Genomic DNA, 18,283 nt, shown 5'->3' with positions numbered 1-18,283 from the left:
AGTAGTTGAGACAGTAAAACAGATCCTGAGCCCCTCAGCTGCTAATATTGCTGAAAAAGTGCTCTGAGAGAAATAATCATAAAACTATGCTTCTGTTACTTAGTCATGCAAACTCTTTGCTGTCCTGTCGCCGAGGGCCAGTCCCTGAAAGGCACGGTTTGCAGTTCGGCACAGGTGCAGACTCAGCTTAGGTACAGACATGATTTGTCAATCACATACTTAGGTAAGGGCTCCCCACGGGGCTTGTTCATAGCTGTTCAGTGGCAGGAAGGCCAGCGGATTATCACCGTGGTTCCCACTGACGTGTTTCTCTTACTGAGCATCCGTCTGTGCGTCCGTCTGCACAGCTGGCTACCACGTGGTGCGGAAGACCGGGTGCTTCAGCAGCTCCCGTGACGGAGGTCTGTCCTGAGGTTGAAGTTCTAAGCAGCGAAGAGCCACGTCGCGTAACCCGGGAGACAAGTGTGACGGGATCGATGGGGCAGTCGTCGCACTAGCGATCTGTGGGAGAAACACCAGGCTGAAGCGTCCCATGTGGGACTCCTGACCCAGAAGTGCCAGAGTTCGTGGCCTCTGCACATGCGCCCTCCGCATGGAGGGGGCAAACCAAGGGGAACACTCTGCTAACGGTGTGAGGCAGAAACTCGCCACTGGATGGAAGGATCTAAGAATCCTTCAAACGTTAGGGCATTAAAACTTGATCAACTGCATCCTGTCAGGTGGATCTGCTCTGTCCCTTACTGTCTCAAATGCAGGCCAAGTGCATCGAAATGATCAGAGGTAAAGTGCTCACTCAATGAACTTGCTCTCCTAGATGCTGTCCCCAGGCTCCCTGCACAGTGCCTACTGCTTCAGCACGGAGAGTGAGGAAGACTAAGCCCTGCCAGTCACTCAGGGCATCAGAAACCCTGCCCTGGTTTCCTCAGGCGGCCAAGGAAGACAGGAGGCGCAGGAGGACAGGCAGAGGCCACGCACAGGAGTGAATGTGAGTGTGTGTGTGCGCGCACGTGCTTTCCTCAGGCCTAGGGCTCATTCTGTGTCCTCATCACAGTCCTGTGAAGTAGGTGTGTATCACACCCACCTTATAAACAAACAACCACAACAAAACGGCAGACAGAACAAGGAATTTTCCTGGTCCGTGGCTACCACAGGATGGAGCAGGGCTGGAATAGTTCTGCGCGACTCCCAAGCCCAATCTTTTACCCAGCACCTGGCCGACTCAAAGCTAACAATCTGAACCACTGCACTGATCTCTGGTGGAAATGAACAGAATGGACTTGAGTTGTCAGAAAGGTAGAACAGACAGGATTTGGAAACTGACTTTTTAAAAAATTTTTAAAATTGATTTTAGAGCCGAAACCGGTTTGGCTCAGTGGATAGAGCGTCGGCCTGCGGACTGGAAGGTCCCAGGTTCGATTCCGGTCATGTACCTTGGTTGCGGGCGCGTTCCCAGTGGGGGGTGTGCAGGAGGCAGCTGATAGATGGTTTTCTCTCTCATCGATGTTTCTAACTATCTATCCCTCTCCCTTCCTCTCTGTAAAAAATCAATAAAGTATATTTAAAAAAAATTGATTTTAGAGAGAGAGGAAGGGGGTGGAGGTGAAGAGAGAAAGGAACATCGATTTGTTGTTCCTCTTATTGATGCATTCATTGGTTGCTTTTTGTGCCGATTGGGGATTGAACCTGCAACCTTGGAGTATTGAGACAACTGAGCTACCGGCCAGGGCAAAGGTGTGAGTTTTTGTTTTGTTTTTTTAAAGGTGTGAGTTTTTAAAATGTAGAAAATAGTAAATTGGAGTCTAGAAAATGCATGGGTTGTATACAATATGTGAAGAGCTTCAAGTTTTAAAATTTGCAAGTCTGACAGGGATATCTATGTGCCTATTTCAGCCGGGAGCAATGGCTCAGTGTTTGCTAATTCATTGTCTGCAACAACTTCACAGAACGTCACTGCCTGGAGGAGTGAGGCCTGGCTGTCTGCCTCGGGCGGTCCTGCAGGTGTGCGCACAGTTATCTGAGGAAAGGTGTGCCTTCATTTCAGATTGAGTTAAGGAGAACCCATGAGTATCTGCTTGCTGCCAATTTTAGCAGAAAGAAATAGTTTTCATCTCATAATTACCTTAAATATCAAAGCAAGATGATTGGAGTGTTTCTCTGCATTCCAAGGCGGTTTAGCACAAGCCATTTCTATGATGGCACAGCCGACACTCCACACATCACAGCTCCTCCCATACTGCTGACCTCGGAGGACCTAAAAGAAAGTGGAGTTTTAATGAAAACAGAAAGCCACCCTGTAGTTATGGATTCTAGTTTTTCACTTCAGAGCAGAACTAGGTACAAACAGCAACTCTGCGGAAGATCTGATGTCGCATTTATTTCATTAAAGAGCTTATTAATCGACGTGGCACAGATATTTTAGAGAGTCACAAGTAATCACAGAATTTCAGCGCTGCCCAGTGCACTCAGTAAGCTATGGGGCAAGAGGCAGTGAGAATCACTGCGTGAGCACCAGGAGTCTGACCACGAAGCAGAGGCCAAGTTCAGAGCAGCAACAGCAGCGCTTGCTTATACTTCCTCCTCTACAGGAGGACCTCCCTCTGGAACAGAGAGCAATGTAAGCAGTCTCTAACAGGTGTACTGTGTTTACTACAAAACAACTGCTATCAGTTACCCAACAAGTCTTCGTTAGAAATAGCCTTCAAGCAACTCTATTAAAACGTATCTTAAAATTTTGTTAAGACGAGATGGAAAGGCAGGGATTAAGGGTTTGAAATTAAGGATATCATTAAAGCCTCATGCTTAGGGTCATGGCTTCTAACTGGTAAGCACAGACTGGATAACACTGCAAACTAATTTGGTATATTTTCTCCTGCCACACTCGAAGCTGCTTCTCACCTCAGGCGCCATAAATGCGATTGTCCCCAGCAACTGTCCCTGAAACTCTCCTGCGCCAGTTCCCTTTGATGCCAGCCTGGCTGCCGCTCCGAAGTCTGCGATTCGCAGTCTCTGACCTGTGCTGTCAATGAGCAGGTTGGCACCTGTCAACGAAAACAGCAAGTGAGCGTGTATGTTAAACACCAAAGGGCAGATGACACACTCCGTAAAATACTACAACGACAGAGGACAAAGATGAGGAGAAGTGGACCACATGTCAGGTTTGGTTACTCCCCCTCTCGGCTCACCCGTTCCTGCTGAAGACACACAGGTCTCCGCAGTGTGAGACAAACACAAACACAACCACAGCCTCAGTGGGACAGCTGACAGAGCATGAGGCACAAGGAGACAGGCACAGGTTCAGTGAAACCAGGTAAGTGCTGAACCTTTAACAGAATGACTCCCTGCCCTAGCTGGTTTGTTCAGTGGATCGAGTGTCAGCCTGTGGACCAAAGCGTCTGGGTTTGATTCCGGTGAAGGGCATGTACCTCGGTTGCAGGCTCTTCCCCAGCCCAGGCCCTGGTCGGGGCACGTGCAGGAGGCAACCAATTGATGTGTCTCTCACGTCGACATTTCTCTTGTCTTTCCTTTTCCCTTCCACTCTCTAAAATCTATGGAAAAATATCCTTGGGTGAGGATTAAAAAAATGAATAAAAGGAAGAAAAGAAAAAAAGAATGATTCTCAATAAAAATCTTTCCTCAAAATTCAAATTTTAGCATCATTTACATTTTCAGACAAAATTTTGTTGAAACATACTGACCTGGACCAATTCAAATTACTGTAGTTTCATAATTACAGCTTTAATAAAAATAAATATTATTAAACTACTTGAATACATTATGTCAAAATCAAAGCTGCTGTTAATTAAACTGCAAAAGACTGGAAAGGATTTTTCTTGAAAGTTTATAATATTGCCATTATTCTAAATAAAACCGGGAACAGGAACTTTTGGGGAGGCAGTACATTATAAGATCAAGACAGGGACTGGAGAGCCGATTATGTACGTGGTTTCCCATCAGTTGGCTTCAGAAAAATTACAGCCTCTCTGAGGAAGTCAGGTCATGTGACCCTGAAGATTCCTTCACATCCGGTGATTTGAGTGACTCAGGAGAAACAATCCTTTAGTTGATTTCACGTTTGAAACTAGCAGCAAAGGTCCAAGTTTAAAATTACATTTGTTTTCTATTTATTGCTGGTGAACAACAACGAAAGAATCCCTACCTTTGACATCTCTGTGGATGATCTGGTTTTCATGGAGATAGGAGAGGCCGCGGAGTAACTGCTCAGTGTAGTTAATGACCACTGATTCCTTGAAGGCTCCGTATTTACTGAGCAAATGAGCCACAGATCCCCCTACAAGACAAACATAAAATGTTAATAATTATTAAAAACTTAAAGCAGAATTAAAATTATTTGTTACCTTTTAGTTACATAAGGTTGTACTTTATGAGCTCATGTTCACTTTTGAAATGTTCATTTATATTCTGCACCAGGAAGTGCAACTGATTTAAAAAGTAATACATTTAAGTAATCTCAGAACCTATTAGGTATTTTTATAGAGCCCTCATGAACTAGTTTTCTGAAAGGTCAAGATTTCAGAAACCTTTCAAAGTTAACAATTTTGGGTGAAACTATTTCTGAAATGTACAATTCACTTCTCTGTCTTTTTGACCAAGATATACAAAATGCCTTTTTAAACAAATATATTTTTATTGATTTCAGAGAGGAAGGGAGGGAGAGATAGAAACATCAATGATGAGAATCATTGATTGGCTGTCTCCTGCACGCCCCCTACTGGGGATTGAGCCTGCAATCTGGGCATGTGCCCTTGACTGGAATCGAACCCAGGACCCTTCAGTCCACAGGCCGACGCCCACTGAGCCAAACGGGCTAGGGCCAAAATGTCTTTTTTTTTTTTTTTTAAATATATCTTATTGATTTTTCACAGAGAGGAAGGGAGAGAGATAGAGAGTTAGTTAGAAACATCAATGAGAGAGAAACATCCATCAGCTGCCTCCTGCACACCCCCTACTGAGGATGTGCCTGCAACCAAGGTACATGCCCTTGACCGGAATCGAACCTGAGACCCTTCAGGCCCCAGGCCGATGCTCTATCCACTGAGCCAAACCGGTTTCGGCCAAAGTGTCTTTCTTAATGACCTGAGTAAACAGTGCTAACATGTTATTCAGCAGAAGGGAAAGAGAACAGTAAGAAGCAGAAGACCCAGAGTTGGGCTTGATATCCTATTATTTATTAGCTCTAATCTGGGGCAAGCCACAAACTCAGTGAACCTCATTTAAAAGTATTTATAATCATCAACCTAAATACAATCAACCCAGTACAACCAGCATCAGAGACTATACGAAAGAACTGATCTGCAGAGGCGGAGATCACAGCGCAGATCCTGGCTCACCTCCTCTCCTGAGCACACCGGAACCAAAACGCTACACAGAGCAACCACGGCTGAGAATGACCTGAAGATTAGCTGAGAAGACTCTCTACACTCAGGATATAAAAAAGACACAGTGAAACAGTAGTAGGGCAGAACTGTGGTCTGATCGGGACCCGCACCCCATGTGACCCACACCCAGCTGTTATGCCATGAGGGAACTGCACCAGGAGGATGGGTTTTCCCTCACATTATGGGAAACAGCCAGTCAGCCTGAGGGTAAACCTCACCCACTGACCTGCCCACAGCACTCACGGCCCAACTACACAGGAGGGTGCACTCAACCCACACGGGGAACACCTGACTCTGGGGACCAAGGAAGATTAGGACACTGGGCCCCACAAAACATCTACATAAGATCACTTATAAGACTGGGAAGTGCAGCTGGTCTACCTAATACACATCAATGGATAGATCATCTTGATAGAAAAATCAATAAGAAACAGTGGCCTTCTGTGATACATTAGACTACATGGACTTAATTGATATTTTAAAAGCATTTCACCCAAAAGCAGCACAATATGCCTTCAAGTGCACAGGACAAACCAGATATTAGGCCACAAAAGAAGTCTGAATACATTAAGAAAGATTGGAATCATATCAAGCATCTTCTCTAACCATAGCAGTATGGAACTAGAAGTCAACTACAGGAAGAAAACTGGGAAAAACACATACGCGAGGAGACTAAACAACATGCTACTAAACAATCAAAGGAAATAAAAACAATATCATGAAACAAAATAATCAAAATAGTATGTTATTGGCATAAAATCAGATATATAAATCAATGCACCAAGCAAACTAGGAAGATCAGAAATTAACCCACACTTATATGGTCAATTAATCTACGACAAAGGAGGCAGGAATATACAATAGGGAAAGAAAGCAGTCTCTTCAATAAATGGTGTTAGGGAAACGGGACCATTCTCTTCTACCATATACAAACACATAAGCTCAAAATGGCTTAAAAATTGAAATGTAAGACCTGAAACCATAGAACTTCTAGAAGAAAATATAGGCATAAACTCTTTGACATCAGTCTTAGCAATTTTTTTGGATATGTTTCCCTCAGGAAAGGGCAACAAAAGGAAAAATAAAATGGGACTACATCAAAGAAAGTTTTTACACAGTAAAGGAAACCAACAAAACGAAAAGGCAACCCATTGAATGGGAGAAGATATTCACAAATGGTACTTTTCATAAGGGGTTAAGATCTAAAATATATAAAGAACTCCTATAACTCAACACCAAAAAACTAAACAAAAAAAAGAAAACCAAACAATCCTATTAAAAAATGGGCAGAGGACTTGAACAGACATTTCTTCAAAGAGGACATACAGATGGTCAACAGACATAAGAAAAGATGCCCAACAATCACTAATCATCAGGGAAATGAAAATCAAAACCACAGTGAGATATGCCTTTACACCTGTCAGAATGGTTATCAAAAAGACAACAAATAGTGAGTGTTGGCGAGGATGTGGAGAAAAGGCAACCCCCTGTGCACTGTTGGTGGGAATGCAGACTGCTGCAGCCACTGGAAAAGTGTGGAGTTTCCTCAAAAACAAACAAATGAATAAATAAAATTACATATGATCCAGCAATTCTTTTATCTAAAGAAGAAAGTACTAATTTGAAAAGATTTAGGTACCCCTATGTTCACTGTAGCACTATTAACAATACCTAGGATATGGAAGCAACGTAGGAGTCCAACAATAGATGAATGGCTAAAGATGTTGTATATATAGATAATGAAATATTACTCAGTCATAAAAAAGGAAAATTTGCCATTTGTGACAACATGGATGGACCTAAAGAGTATTATGCTAAGTGAAATGCGTCAGAGAAAGACAAACACCATGTGATTTCACTTACATGTGGAATCTAAAGAACAAAGTAAATGAGCAAACACAACAGAAATAGACTCATAGACAGACAGAATAAGCTGATGGTTGTCAGAGGAGAGGGCGGTGGGAGGATGTTTAGGAAAGGTGAAGGGAAATAAGAGGTATAAACTTATAAAGTAAGTCACAGGATGTCGTGTATAGGATAGGAACAATCGTCAACAATATCTTAATAATTTTGTATGGTGACAGATGGTTACTAAACTTAGTGTGGTGATCACATTGAAAAGTATGTAAAGGTTGAATCACTATGTTGTACACCTGTACACATACTGTATGTAAAGTGTACTTCAATTAAAAAGAAGAGCTGATTTGTAAATAGATATACACTCTCCAAACACAAAAGGTCTAAGAAGTTAAACCAAGCACTTATCTACTGATTCCATCCTAAGTCTTTGTTTTACTGTGTACACTGCATAATACAAGATGAAACATATAGTCTTTATTTGCTGAGGTGGATGACAAGGTTCAACTTGATGCTCCAGTGCTAGTTTACCGAGAGTAAAATGTCAAAGTTACACATTAATCGATTTTAGTTTCACACTGTCATGTGAAATCATCTCTTAAACCTGTCCAATTAATGAAGGCTACCTGGGAAAATATGGATTCTGTATCTACCATGTTTCAAAAAAATTATTCCTATAAAACAGTGTACATAATCGTTTTAAAAGAAACACTGAAAAAGTTTAAAAGGTAGGGGTAATGAATGTTTCATTTAAGTTTAAGTGAAAGACAACACCAATATTTGCAGCCTGTCATACTACATTAGAGGTGATTTGTGTAAACTGTTTAGTAAAAATCAGTGTTCATTAAAACGTTTTTCCTAAATATCCAGCAGAAAGTTAAATCCATGTACGATGTTTACAATTTAGGACATGAACACACCTGCCATCCACTCGATGAAGAGGTTGTAATTGCTCTTCTCGCATGTGGCTCCCAGCATCCTGATGATGTTCGGGTGGTTCAGGTGGCTCATCATTCTGATCTCCTCTCTCAGCGCCTCCACGACTTCTTCCTGCTCTGACGACGTGTTTCTGACATACGTCACCTGTTGCAGTAAACACGTGGACAGAGTTTTCACTCTGCTGAGCTTCTATTTAAGGTTCTCACTAACAATCTGATCTAAGTGGACAAATGCAAATTAGCTTCTATGTTTAAATAGCAAATGGCATTTATGCTCATGGGTGCAGTGTAGATACTTTACCAAAAACTCTCTTAAATAAGAATCTAACTTTAGAAGCGATGAAATAGAAGGAAAATGACCCCAAAAAAGGAATATAACCCGTCTTCCCAAACTGTCTGAAGACAGTGAAAGTGAGAAAAGCCCACAGTTTTAAGGTGGAAGCTCTGCAGTCTTCTCACGTTGATCCGCATGCTCGCTATGGAAAGTGAGCCCGGAAGCCCAGGACGACCTGCGCCCTGGCCTGGCTGCTCTGGGTGTGACAAGCACGGCAGCGGCCCGGCCGGCAGAGGCCCTGGAGTGCGTCTCCCATGACCCTGCTCCAGCCGTAGCAGAGCTCACGGCAGTGGCAATGTCTACTCTGACCTTCAGGTCTCTGAAAACGTAGAGAACGAAGCACATGCACACAGGACACATCATTCTCAGTCGCTCATGCTCCACCGTGACCGCCTTCGTCATGTCCACCCTCACTAGCTGCTTACCTGTTTCACGGCCATTAATGTCCCGGTCCCCACGTCCTGAGCCTGGTAGCAGGAAGAGAAGGCCCCGAGGCCGATCTGCTGGCCCTTCAGCCAGTCCGCGTCCTCCCGGTACGGCAGCTTCGCTTTGGTGTGTCCTGGGAGGGTCTCGGGCGTCTGTGCAGCAAAGGAAAGCAGCTCTTTACTGTTAAGAGGAAGCCTGTGCAGTGAGCCTGGCCAACACTACTCCCGTTCGGTCTGGCTTCCCGAGCCACCTCTGAACTGCGGAATGGACAGTGCTGGGCGCCATGCACAGTGTCCACAGAAACGCCTCTGAAACAGGCAAGGACTTATCTGTTCCCACAGCAACATAAACACTCTTGATTCCACACGCAAGACCCACTTCTAGCGATGAACTCGTCTGAACCGGGTTTATCGCACGTGGGCCGAGGACGCGCCCAGCCTCCCCGAGCATACTTACGTCCTGCTGGATGATGATGACGTCCTCTCCGTTCTCCACCTGCAGCTGAGGCACCACAGGGAGGGCGTCCTGAGAGGCGGACATCGCCATGGCGATCGCCAAAGCTTCCTCCTCCTCAGCCTCCATCTTTTCCTTGCACTTCTGATTATGGCTCATGTCGTCTTTGTAGGTATCATCACTTTCGTCCTTTTCAGGAGAGAGGACGGCAACCTCTGACTTAAACGTCACTGTGGTGTCAGCGGAGGGCATGGACGCTTCGAGCAGGTCCTCGATGCTGGAGCTGAGCTCGGTGCTGGCGTCCAGCCGGCTTTTGTCCTCCACCGGGGTGAACACTGTCTCCTCGCTGGGGATCACGGCGCTGCTGCTGCTGCCGCTGCCGAAGCTGTCGCCGCCCTCGGAGGCCGCGTGCAGGTCCAGGTTCATGCTGCCTGTCGCGGCGTCGGCCTGTCTCCCGGGGCTGCCAGGGGAGGGCCGAGAGGGCTTGGGCCTGTGTATACTACTACAGGGCAGGGGCCGGGACTGCGTGAAGATGGGGGAGAGCTTGTCCGAGTCTCTGTTTTCGGAAAAGTTTCTCTGGAACTGCAGGGAAAACTTGCGCTGTGGCGGAGGCGACGCGGAAGGTATGTTGTAGGGAACGAATCCCTGAGGTCTGTGCTTGGAGGAGTCCCCGGGGCCCACTGGTGCCGTCTGGGCCGATGAAGCCGGGGTGGATGAGGGCGGGAGCACGGGCTGGGAGGGAGGGGACAGGGGAGAGGAGCTCAGACACTGGCTGAGGGGCCTGCCCTTTGCTTGCACCGCTGGCTTTGGCTGCTCCGTCGTTGCTGAACTAGGAGGCCCCAGGGCAGTGCTGGCCAGCCGACCAGAGATGTCCTCCGAGCTGGCGCTCAGCCTCGCAGGGCGCAGTCCTCTTCCAGTTTTCTCCGCATGGTCTGGGGCCTGCCGAGGGCTGCTCCCTGGGGCCTCGGGATGGCTCTCAGGGGCCGACGCCTGCAGGAAGCTATCACGTCGGCCGTCCCAGGCATCCTCGAGGCCCCGCTGGACGGCCTCGGCGATGTCCACCTCTTCTGCAATCGCCATCAGGCGGCGGCGCATCCGGGCGAAGTGGGTGGAGCTGGAAGCACTCAGCATTTCTAACAGCTTCACAAACACGGGGGGCACAGCGGTGACCATCCTCGCGGAACTCAGGTAGACCCTGCGCGCGAGCTTCCCGACCACCGCGTGGGCGTGGTCGATGGACTGCAGGGCGAAGGCCAGCAGGGACAGCAGCTTCTTATACCTGCAGAAAACACGTATCAGCCCACAGTTACCACTGCAAAACACATGCAAACAAAGAGATGGCAATAATTATGCGTGTGCATTCCAAAAATATAATCAAGGTCTAGACGTTTTTAAGTAACCAGCCTAGACTTCGGTTGTTAGTCAAACATCAGTGACCTACATGTTCCTCTGATTTCTGAGTCCCGTGCATCTAGACCGCGTCCTTGGGGCGGGTGTGGGCGCGGCGGGGAGGCACAGGACAGGCACCCTCAGAGAGATTACCTGACTTCCACGGGTTCGGTGGGGTTCGCCTCGGCGCCGACGGTGTGCGGGTAGAATTCGGCGGGGAACTCCAGCAGCAGCCGGTCCACCAGGCAGAGGCGGCCCAGCAGCTCCTGCCAGTTGTTCAACTCCATCTGGTTCCCAAGAATACAATTTAAGACGTAATCCACACCACCAATACCAATGGATCCTGCAAAAGGAAAGTAAGAGTAAGTGACTGAAACACAGGACATTAAAGTAGAAAACAAAACGTGACCAAATGGCACAACACAGTGCCCTGGGTCGTACTCGTTCAAGAACTACTCTCTTAGGTTCACGTTCTGTTTCTAATGGGAGCTGATGGACTCAAGTTCCAAAGTCACTAGAAATCCCGTAACTGCCCAACAGAGGTGAGGAGATTCGACAGCTTGCTAAGGACCATGCTAACACGTGCCAAGGTGAAGGGAAGAGTTGTTACCAGCTTTAAGTATTTCTCTGCCGACCGCCAGCTCCCCCGCCTGGCCTCTGCACAGCTCCAGCAGCGTGGACACGGACAGCTGGCTGGTGCGGCTGCAACGACAGGCGTCAGACGGGCTTGGGTGAGGCACACGGAGGGAACAGGAAGGCACGGCCTGGGGGGAAGGGGAGGCTCCCAGGACCGTGCCCTCCACCTCAGAGCCTGCGTTCACGTCGCCGTACGTAACATGCACGCAGTTAACCCCACTCTGTGTCGCCCCCAGGACCTCCCGGGCTGACAGCAGAGCCGCCTGAGCAGCCAGCAGATACGGTAAAGGGCGTGTTCTCACGCTCACATCTTGTTAAAACAAAACTGAAGTGCCTCACAGTGTTTCTTAGGTTCATTCAAGTGGCCACGCAGGCAACCTGACTTTAGGACGGCGGAAAGCGGACAACAGCATCCTCGCCACAGAAGCAGTGGCGTCTCAGAAAAACGCATGCCCCCATGTTGGCAACGACATGATTCCCTATGCACTTCACAAGCTGTTCGTTTGCCCCAGCTTTCAGTCGTGTGTTCTCTCTGAGCAACGAGAACACCTCGCACACGTGCCGTCTGTGGCTGTGAGCAGGGGCGACGGGCGGAAGGTCGGAGCCAGCACCTGGTTCCGAGACCTCTACGGACAGAGGACTCGGGACAGTCAACGCTCACACCATGGAGGTCTGGGGGACACGGAGAGACGGGGCCGCTCAACACCAGCTCCCTAGCTATGCTGCTCAGCGAGGTCTTCCCCACTCGACGGAAGGAACCGAGTCTGACAAGCACCGCCGGGCTCACCTGGGCCGTCCCCACCTCCCTCCTGCGTGGATCTCTGCCCTCAGTTAGGGCTGTTCTCATTCCTTGTCGACGTTCAAGGATAATGCAGGGATAGATAGGACTGGGGGTGGGGTTACTGACATAATCAGAGGAAGAGTTCATTACACAGAAAGGGTTTCTGTGGGGGTCCTGAAAACAAGGCGAAGCAGGTGCAGTGACTTCATTGGTCCCTATGCTGTGGGACGGCTCCCTAAGATGAGGTCACGCCTGTGGTATGTATGTATGAGGTCACTGCGGTGTCCTTCCCAGCGGGACTTCAGATGGGAAGGTCTCTACAGGGGACCCCACAGCGAACTCTGGCAGCTGTGACTCCTCCCGGTCCCCAGAGCCTCACTGAGTCACATGCCTCGGACTTTCCTGGGTGAGCCTGGCCCATCGGGCGGCCTTACCTGTTGGCGTCTGCACACTTGACCAGGATGGTGTCCACGACCGGCCGCAGAAGCCTCTGCAGCTTGATCCTCTCAGCCAGGCTGTGGCAGGGCGTGTACACGAGCATGGCCCGCAGGGTTTTCTGAGGACGGAACGGAAGGTCAGTTCAACTACGTCTAAGGAACATCAGGGCACCGCGCTCCTCTGAGGCAATGTGAGAAGCAGAACGGGCGGTGACAGGAATAGACAACAACCACCATAAAATAATGACTGCAAAGTCCATGGTAGGAAGGAGCTCTGAGCTATTTCTGCATCTTTTTAATGTCTGATTAGTTTCAAAGTGAAAAGTCAAAAAAAGATTTAAAAAAAAGGACAGGAGCCACCCTGAGGGAGCTCCCTGGCCAAAGCAGGAGGAACCGAGCCACAGCTGACGGTGACGGGCGGCTCAGGACGCTGCGGGCACTGGCACGGCGTGGGCTGTGACGCTGTCAGCCACGTGGCCTTGCTCAGGACTGCGCATGCCCTGTGGTTTCATGGGGAGTGTCATTTTTGAGGAGACAGTCCCAGCTACGGGGAAGTGGCGCGAAGCTGCATGTGGGAGGGGAGGCGGAAGGTTCCCAGCCAGGAGTCCCCTTGCTCACTGAGCGGACACACGACCCCTAGAGGATCAGCACGGGGCACAGTCCACGGCCCTGCACGCCCGAAGCTCACAGCCACTCGGGACACAGCTGACCGAGAAGAGCCAGCCAGGCAGGCGTGGGCTGAGCATCACGTGTGCCTGAGGTTCGTGCTGGGAACAGTGGGAAGAGGCCAGAAGTTGGGCCAGGAACACGGGTCTGTCTTCTGCGCTGTGCTGGGCCTTCCAGAGGCCACGGGAAATGCCTGGGAGACCCACTGGGAAGTGATGCTCCTCCTCTGATCGTACCGACCGGCTCCCGATGGCTACAGCATCGAAGCCCCTGGCCCTGCCCCTGCGGACCCAGCGAGCCCCATGTGACTGTGTTCCTCGGTTTTAAGTGAACACGGCTCCTTCCTCAGGGAACTTTTCACAGCCCCGCCCACCTGCCACGGACATGCGTCAGGACATGCTGCGAAGGCAACAGATATCCCGACTGTCTCCGAGCCGGGATAGCGAAGTGATGCTCCAGGCAGAGCGGTGGCTCGTCTGCGTTCAGCGCTCCTATGCTGCGCTCCGCACTATGCTTAGGGGTTTCTACTCCAAATCTGGGAGGTGACATCACTGTCACAGGTGGGAGAGCTGGTCTGGGAGCCCTGCAGTCACACCAGCAGGTGGCACCCCAGGACGGAGCCGCGTCTCCACCACCTTGGCCACAGTCCAGACTGCCCAGGTCAGCCCAGTAACTAGCTGCTCATTCCCGTGTCCTATGTGGAGGCTAACGCATGAGGCCACTCAATTCTGGCCCCAAATGCAGGTTCAGAACCACCGCGGGCACTGCTCAACCAGAGATGCCTTAGGCACGGCGGCTGAGGAGGGTCAGGAAGAGACCGCCAGTGGGAGCAAGAAAAATATGAGTTTTCAAACCAAACTGGGTAGGCATTCTCCTGCCGCAGTGGTTCTGCACTGGGGGCATTGTGACCTCGGGACTTCAGCAGACCCCCGGTGTCCTGAGGGGGAGGAGAAGGTGCTCCCAGGACCGAGGGTGGAGGCCAGGAGTGCGGCTGAGCGTCCTACCGGCACAGGACAGCCCTGCCCCCAACGAAGAGCTACATGGCTCCATAGTGCTGAGGCTGAGAACCTGCGGCCAACCTGCTCTCCACTCAGAAGGGGAAGGTCAGACCAGCCTCCACAGATCCACGCAGCCTTGCCACGTCACCCACGCACGGAGAATTCTCACGGTGCGAGCCAGGAAAACAAGGCGGCCGTGGTCTAGGTCACGGGCCCTCGTCTGCGAGAACACTCCTGAGTCCACAGGGCTCACTAAGACCATCCCCTCGATGGCTGCTCATACGCATTTAACACGTAACCGGTCACTCTGATGGCACCCCACCAAGACCTCTGAGCTGGGTTGCATGTGAAGTAAGGAAGATGTAAAGATGTGGACAGCGAGACGTGGCTGCTCGGGGAGGAGAGTGAGCAGTCTGCAGGAAAGCCCAGCAGGTAACAGTGGAGCCCGATGGAGGGGTTAAATGGAAATGGCCATTTCCTGGGATTACGGAATGAAAACACAATTAGGATTTCCCCAGTTAAATTAGGTGATGTGTTACTGGGTCTTAAAAACGCTACCTAGAATCAATCGAAAACCAGCCACCCGCCCCCGACGCGTGGTTAGGGAGGGAAGCTACTTACTAAAGCAGCAACGTACACTTTGTAGACAGGGTCGGCACAGACCATGGACAGCACGCTGCAGCAGGCCCCCACCACGTCGCCCGCGGGTGGGGAGGGCGCGCTGCTGGCCCCGGCCCCCGGGCTGCTCCGGCCCCCGCCCCCCGAGTGCCCGGTGCTCTCCCCGTGGGCCAGCAGCAGCGCCCCGCTGACGTCGTGGGAGAGTCGCCGCAGAGCCATCTCGCGGACGTTCCAGTTTCTAGAAAACAAGCAGCCAACGAGCTCCGTCCCAAACACCTGCAACCAAACACAGAGCCTCAGTGAGGAGAAAGGAGCGGCCGAGTCTCCTCTTATTACCAAGGAAAACTGGCATTTCTTCCTACATGTATGTACACATATGTGTGTGCTTTAAACTTCAGAGAGAGGAAGGGAGAGGGAGAGAGGGATAGAAATACCACTGATGAGGGAGCATCATGGATCGGCTGCCTCCTGCACGCCCCACACTGGGGATCGAACCTGCAACTCGGGCATGTGCCCTGACCGGGAATCGAACTCTGACCTCCTGGTTCATAGGTCGACACTCAACCACTGAGCCATGCTGCTGTAATTTTTTAAATGCTGTTTTTAATTGATAAATTAGGCATTTCTTTTCTTAAAAAATATCTTTGTTGATTTCATAGAAGGGAGAAGGAGAGGGAGAGAGAGAATCATCAATGATGACAGAGAATCATGGATCGGCAGTCTCCTGCATGTCCCACACTGGGGATCGAGCCTGCAACCTGGGCATGTGCCCTGACTGGGAATTGAACCCTGACCTCCTGGTTCATAGGTTGATGTTCAACCACTGAGCCACGCCAGCCGGGAGATTGGGCATTTCTTAAACCTTCACTGCACCACACAATTTCAAATACGTCCAGCCACTTACAAACCATAAGACGGACCCTGACAGGTGGCTCAGCTGGTCGGAGCATTGTCCTGTGCACTAAAAGCCTCAAGCAGGAGACAATTGATTGATATCTCTCTCACTCTCTCTCTCTCTGAAATCAATTAAAAAATCATAAGAAGGAATTTTAGCCTCAAGTTGAACTGTAATTATCAGCTGCGGTGAACTCAGGAGTGACCTCCAGTGAGTGGATGGGCACACGTGTGTGTCACACTTATTTCTGTGCTCCTCTGCTGACACAGCAACACGGCAGGGCAGACCCCAGCTCCGTGTTTGCGTTGTGGGAGTTTACAGAGAAAAACAAGCAAGATCAAGACCAGCCACCTCCAGAAAGGCACTAGGGGTGGGAGTAAGAGGGGCCTCGTCCCACAGGTGACAGTGGTGAGTCACAGGCTTTTACTTGAATTCTGTCTTGTACAAAAGTTAGATAAACTAGACAAAACAGGCAGGACTGTAACCAGTGAGTGAAAAGTTCGTGTTCAAACCAGCCGAGGGGGATGCGGCGCCTGCGTGAAGGTGTGTGTCACCACCCGTGAAGCCACCGGGAACCCGAGATGATGGCCAATCAGCTACAGGCAAACTTCACACCTACAATAACTTACACGGACAATTTCTAAATATCAGAGATGAAGAGACAATTCTGGGGAAAACAAATGACGTATTTACCTGTGTGTTTGTTATAAAGTGACATAAAAGCGAACAAATCGACTAGAAGTAGGGAACTGATTCTGCACCCGGCATGTTAGACAGTGTATGGCTAAGCCCTAGTTCTGTCTCCCGGGATCTTCTTCCTAAGAAACTGGGAACATACAGCTCATCCAACCTAGAGCCTCCGCAAAACAAACCAGACCACGGCCTGGAATCGCCCATATCTCCATGTCGACGCCAGAGCTCTCCTGAGGACTCAGGAAGGGGCAGGCGAGGGCCTATGCACATGCCGTGCATGAACCAGGCAAAAGAAAGAAGATACGTTCACTAAGTCTGCAAATTCATTCGACTCATATGAGGTTGCTAACATGCTGAGAACAGAGAATTCAAAAGCTGCAGGATATGCCACGAAAAAGGAAAGAAATCCTAATGGTGTACAAGCTTGATGAGGTACTGTGCCTGTTTACACATTTAAGAGCAGGAAACAGAACTTAACAGACTATCGGAAATATTCCACTCCTCTGTCTCCTGAAGGCACTGTCTGCTCTGAATTCTATTTAAACATAATGGACTGAACAACCAAGCAACTGAAATTCCAATGACTGAGGACAAAAAGCATCCGTCGGCAGAGAAGGAGGAGAGAGACCCTTCCTAAAAAATGGCCAAGACGAGAGATGCCACCTCTCGGCTCCCACACTCGGCAGCAGAGCACCGGCTGCAGCGGGCGGCACAGAGGGAGGAGCCGAGTTCCAATGGCAACAAGGACGGACCAGGACAAGCCCAGCGGGATGGACTGAGCACTGGCAGGAGGGCCCTGAAGGCTGCTGCCTGGCCTGGACAACCGTCCGTCTCTCGTCAGACAGGCTTTTCTGGAGACGCTGAAGCTGACCTCCATGAAGGCACGGCACCATCACCCAGGGGACTGAATGTCTCCAGGGCACAGAGCAAGCCCTTCCTAACTGACCAGCACCTGGGAGACCTGCGGGCTCACCTGGACCCAGGGCTCAGCCAGGTCTCTGTAGGCAGCGGGGATGTGCTGAGCCCCGTAGTGCGTGAGGCCGGAGCTGCTTTCCTGGTCCCTGTGCTGCGGTCCCACCAGTGGAGGCTGTGCTGGGGGCTGCGGGGCCGCCCGCAGGGAGGACGGGGAATCCGCAGGGCTTGACAGCTCGTGACTAAGTGAAAAAGCAACAACTTGCTAAGATAACCGACAGATGCAAATAACCCCGGAGAACACTGCAGTTTTTATCTGACGCATCCAGCCATTCCCTGGAACTCACCTGTAGAAATCATGGGACCGCCACTTAGACCTGCAGAGGGGACAGATCAAAGGCTCCCGATTTCTTCGACATTCTTCTGCCCCTGGAAAAAATATACCTTATTACTCGTTATAATCCGTAGTAATTGTGCAGTGGCTGGTACAGGGTGCACAGACGGAGGGGACCTCGGAGGACAATGTGATGGAGCACTGACCCGAAAGCAGGCAAGGCAGCAGGGAAGTGCCATGTCATTAGTGATCACACAGGCTTTGCTGCTGTGTTTCAAATCGTCTGCCACTCAGCGCCCTGGCCCGTCCTTCCCACCCTCGCTCTGAGGTTGGTCTCTGATCTGTCCGTGCCCCTGCCCCTGCGTGTGCGCCTTCCAGATCATTGCTGCGCTTCCTCTCCGCACTCGGTCCGTCTGGCCCTCACACGGGACTACATCTCTTCACTGCCACAGCTCATCTGGGACGGACCCCAACCTCCAGGCCGCTGAAAACCTGGCAGGAGCCCTAACCACAGTCAGCG

The 18,283-nt window shown here is 50.1% G+C and overlaps 1 protein-coding gene across 1 annotated transcript in view; it reads right to left on the bottom strand.

Annotated features, from left to right (window-relative positions):
- MAP3K1 (mitogen-activated protein kinase kinase kinase 1) overlaps positions 1–18,283 on the bottom strand; it is a 42,952-nt gene that overhangs the window by 1,934 nt on the left and 22,735 nt on the right. Inside the window, exons 8-20 of the mRNA XM_054715367.1 lie at positions 17,777–17,858; positions 17,491–17,671; positions 14,933–15,205; positions 12,645–12,766; positions 11,404–11,495; positions 10,947–11,136; positions 9,408–10,683; positions 8,951–9,103; positions 8,174–8,336; positions 4,157–4,288; positions 2,896–3,038; positions 2,120–2,251; positions 317–501 (exon numbers count right to left, since the gene is read on the bottom strand). Coding sequence (XP_054571342.1) covers positions 352–501; positions 2,120–2,251; positions 2,896–3,038; positions 4,157–4,288; positions 8,174–8,336; positions 8,951–9,103; positions 9,408–10,683; positions 10,947–11,136; positions 11,404–11,495; positions 12,645–12,766; positions 14,933–15,205; positions 17,491–17,671; positions 17,777–17,858 — 3,089 coding nt within the window. The 3' untranslated portion in view covers positions 317–351. The remainder of the gene's footprint in view (positions 1–316; positions 502–2,119; positions 2,252–2,895; positions 3,039–4,156; positions 4,289–8,173; positions 8,337–8,950; positions 9,104–9,407; positions 10,684–10,946; positions 11,137–11,403; positions 11,496–12,644; positions 12,767–14,932; positions 15,206–17,490; positions 17,672–17,776; positions 17,859–18,283) is intronic.

This window comes from Eptesicus fuscus, chromosome 4, assembly GCF_027574615.1.
Source record: "Eptesicus fuscus isolate TK198812 chromosome 4, DD_ASM_mEF_20220401, whole genome shotgun sequence".
NCBI lineage: Eukaryota > Metazoa > Chordata > Mammalia > Chiroptera > Vespertilionidae > Eptesicus > Eptesicus fuscus.
The sequence above is the reverse complement of the archived record's forward strand: the minus strand, read 5'-3'. Positions and strand labels throughout refer to the sequence as shown.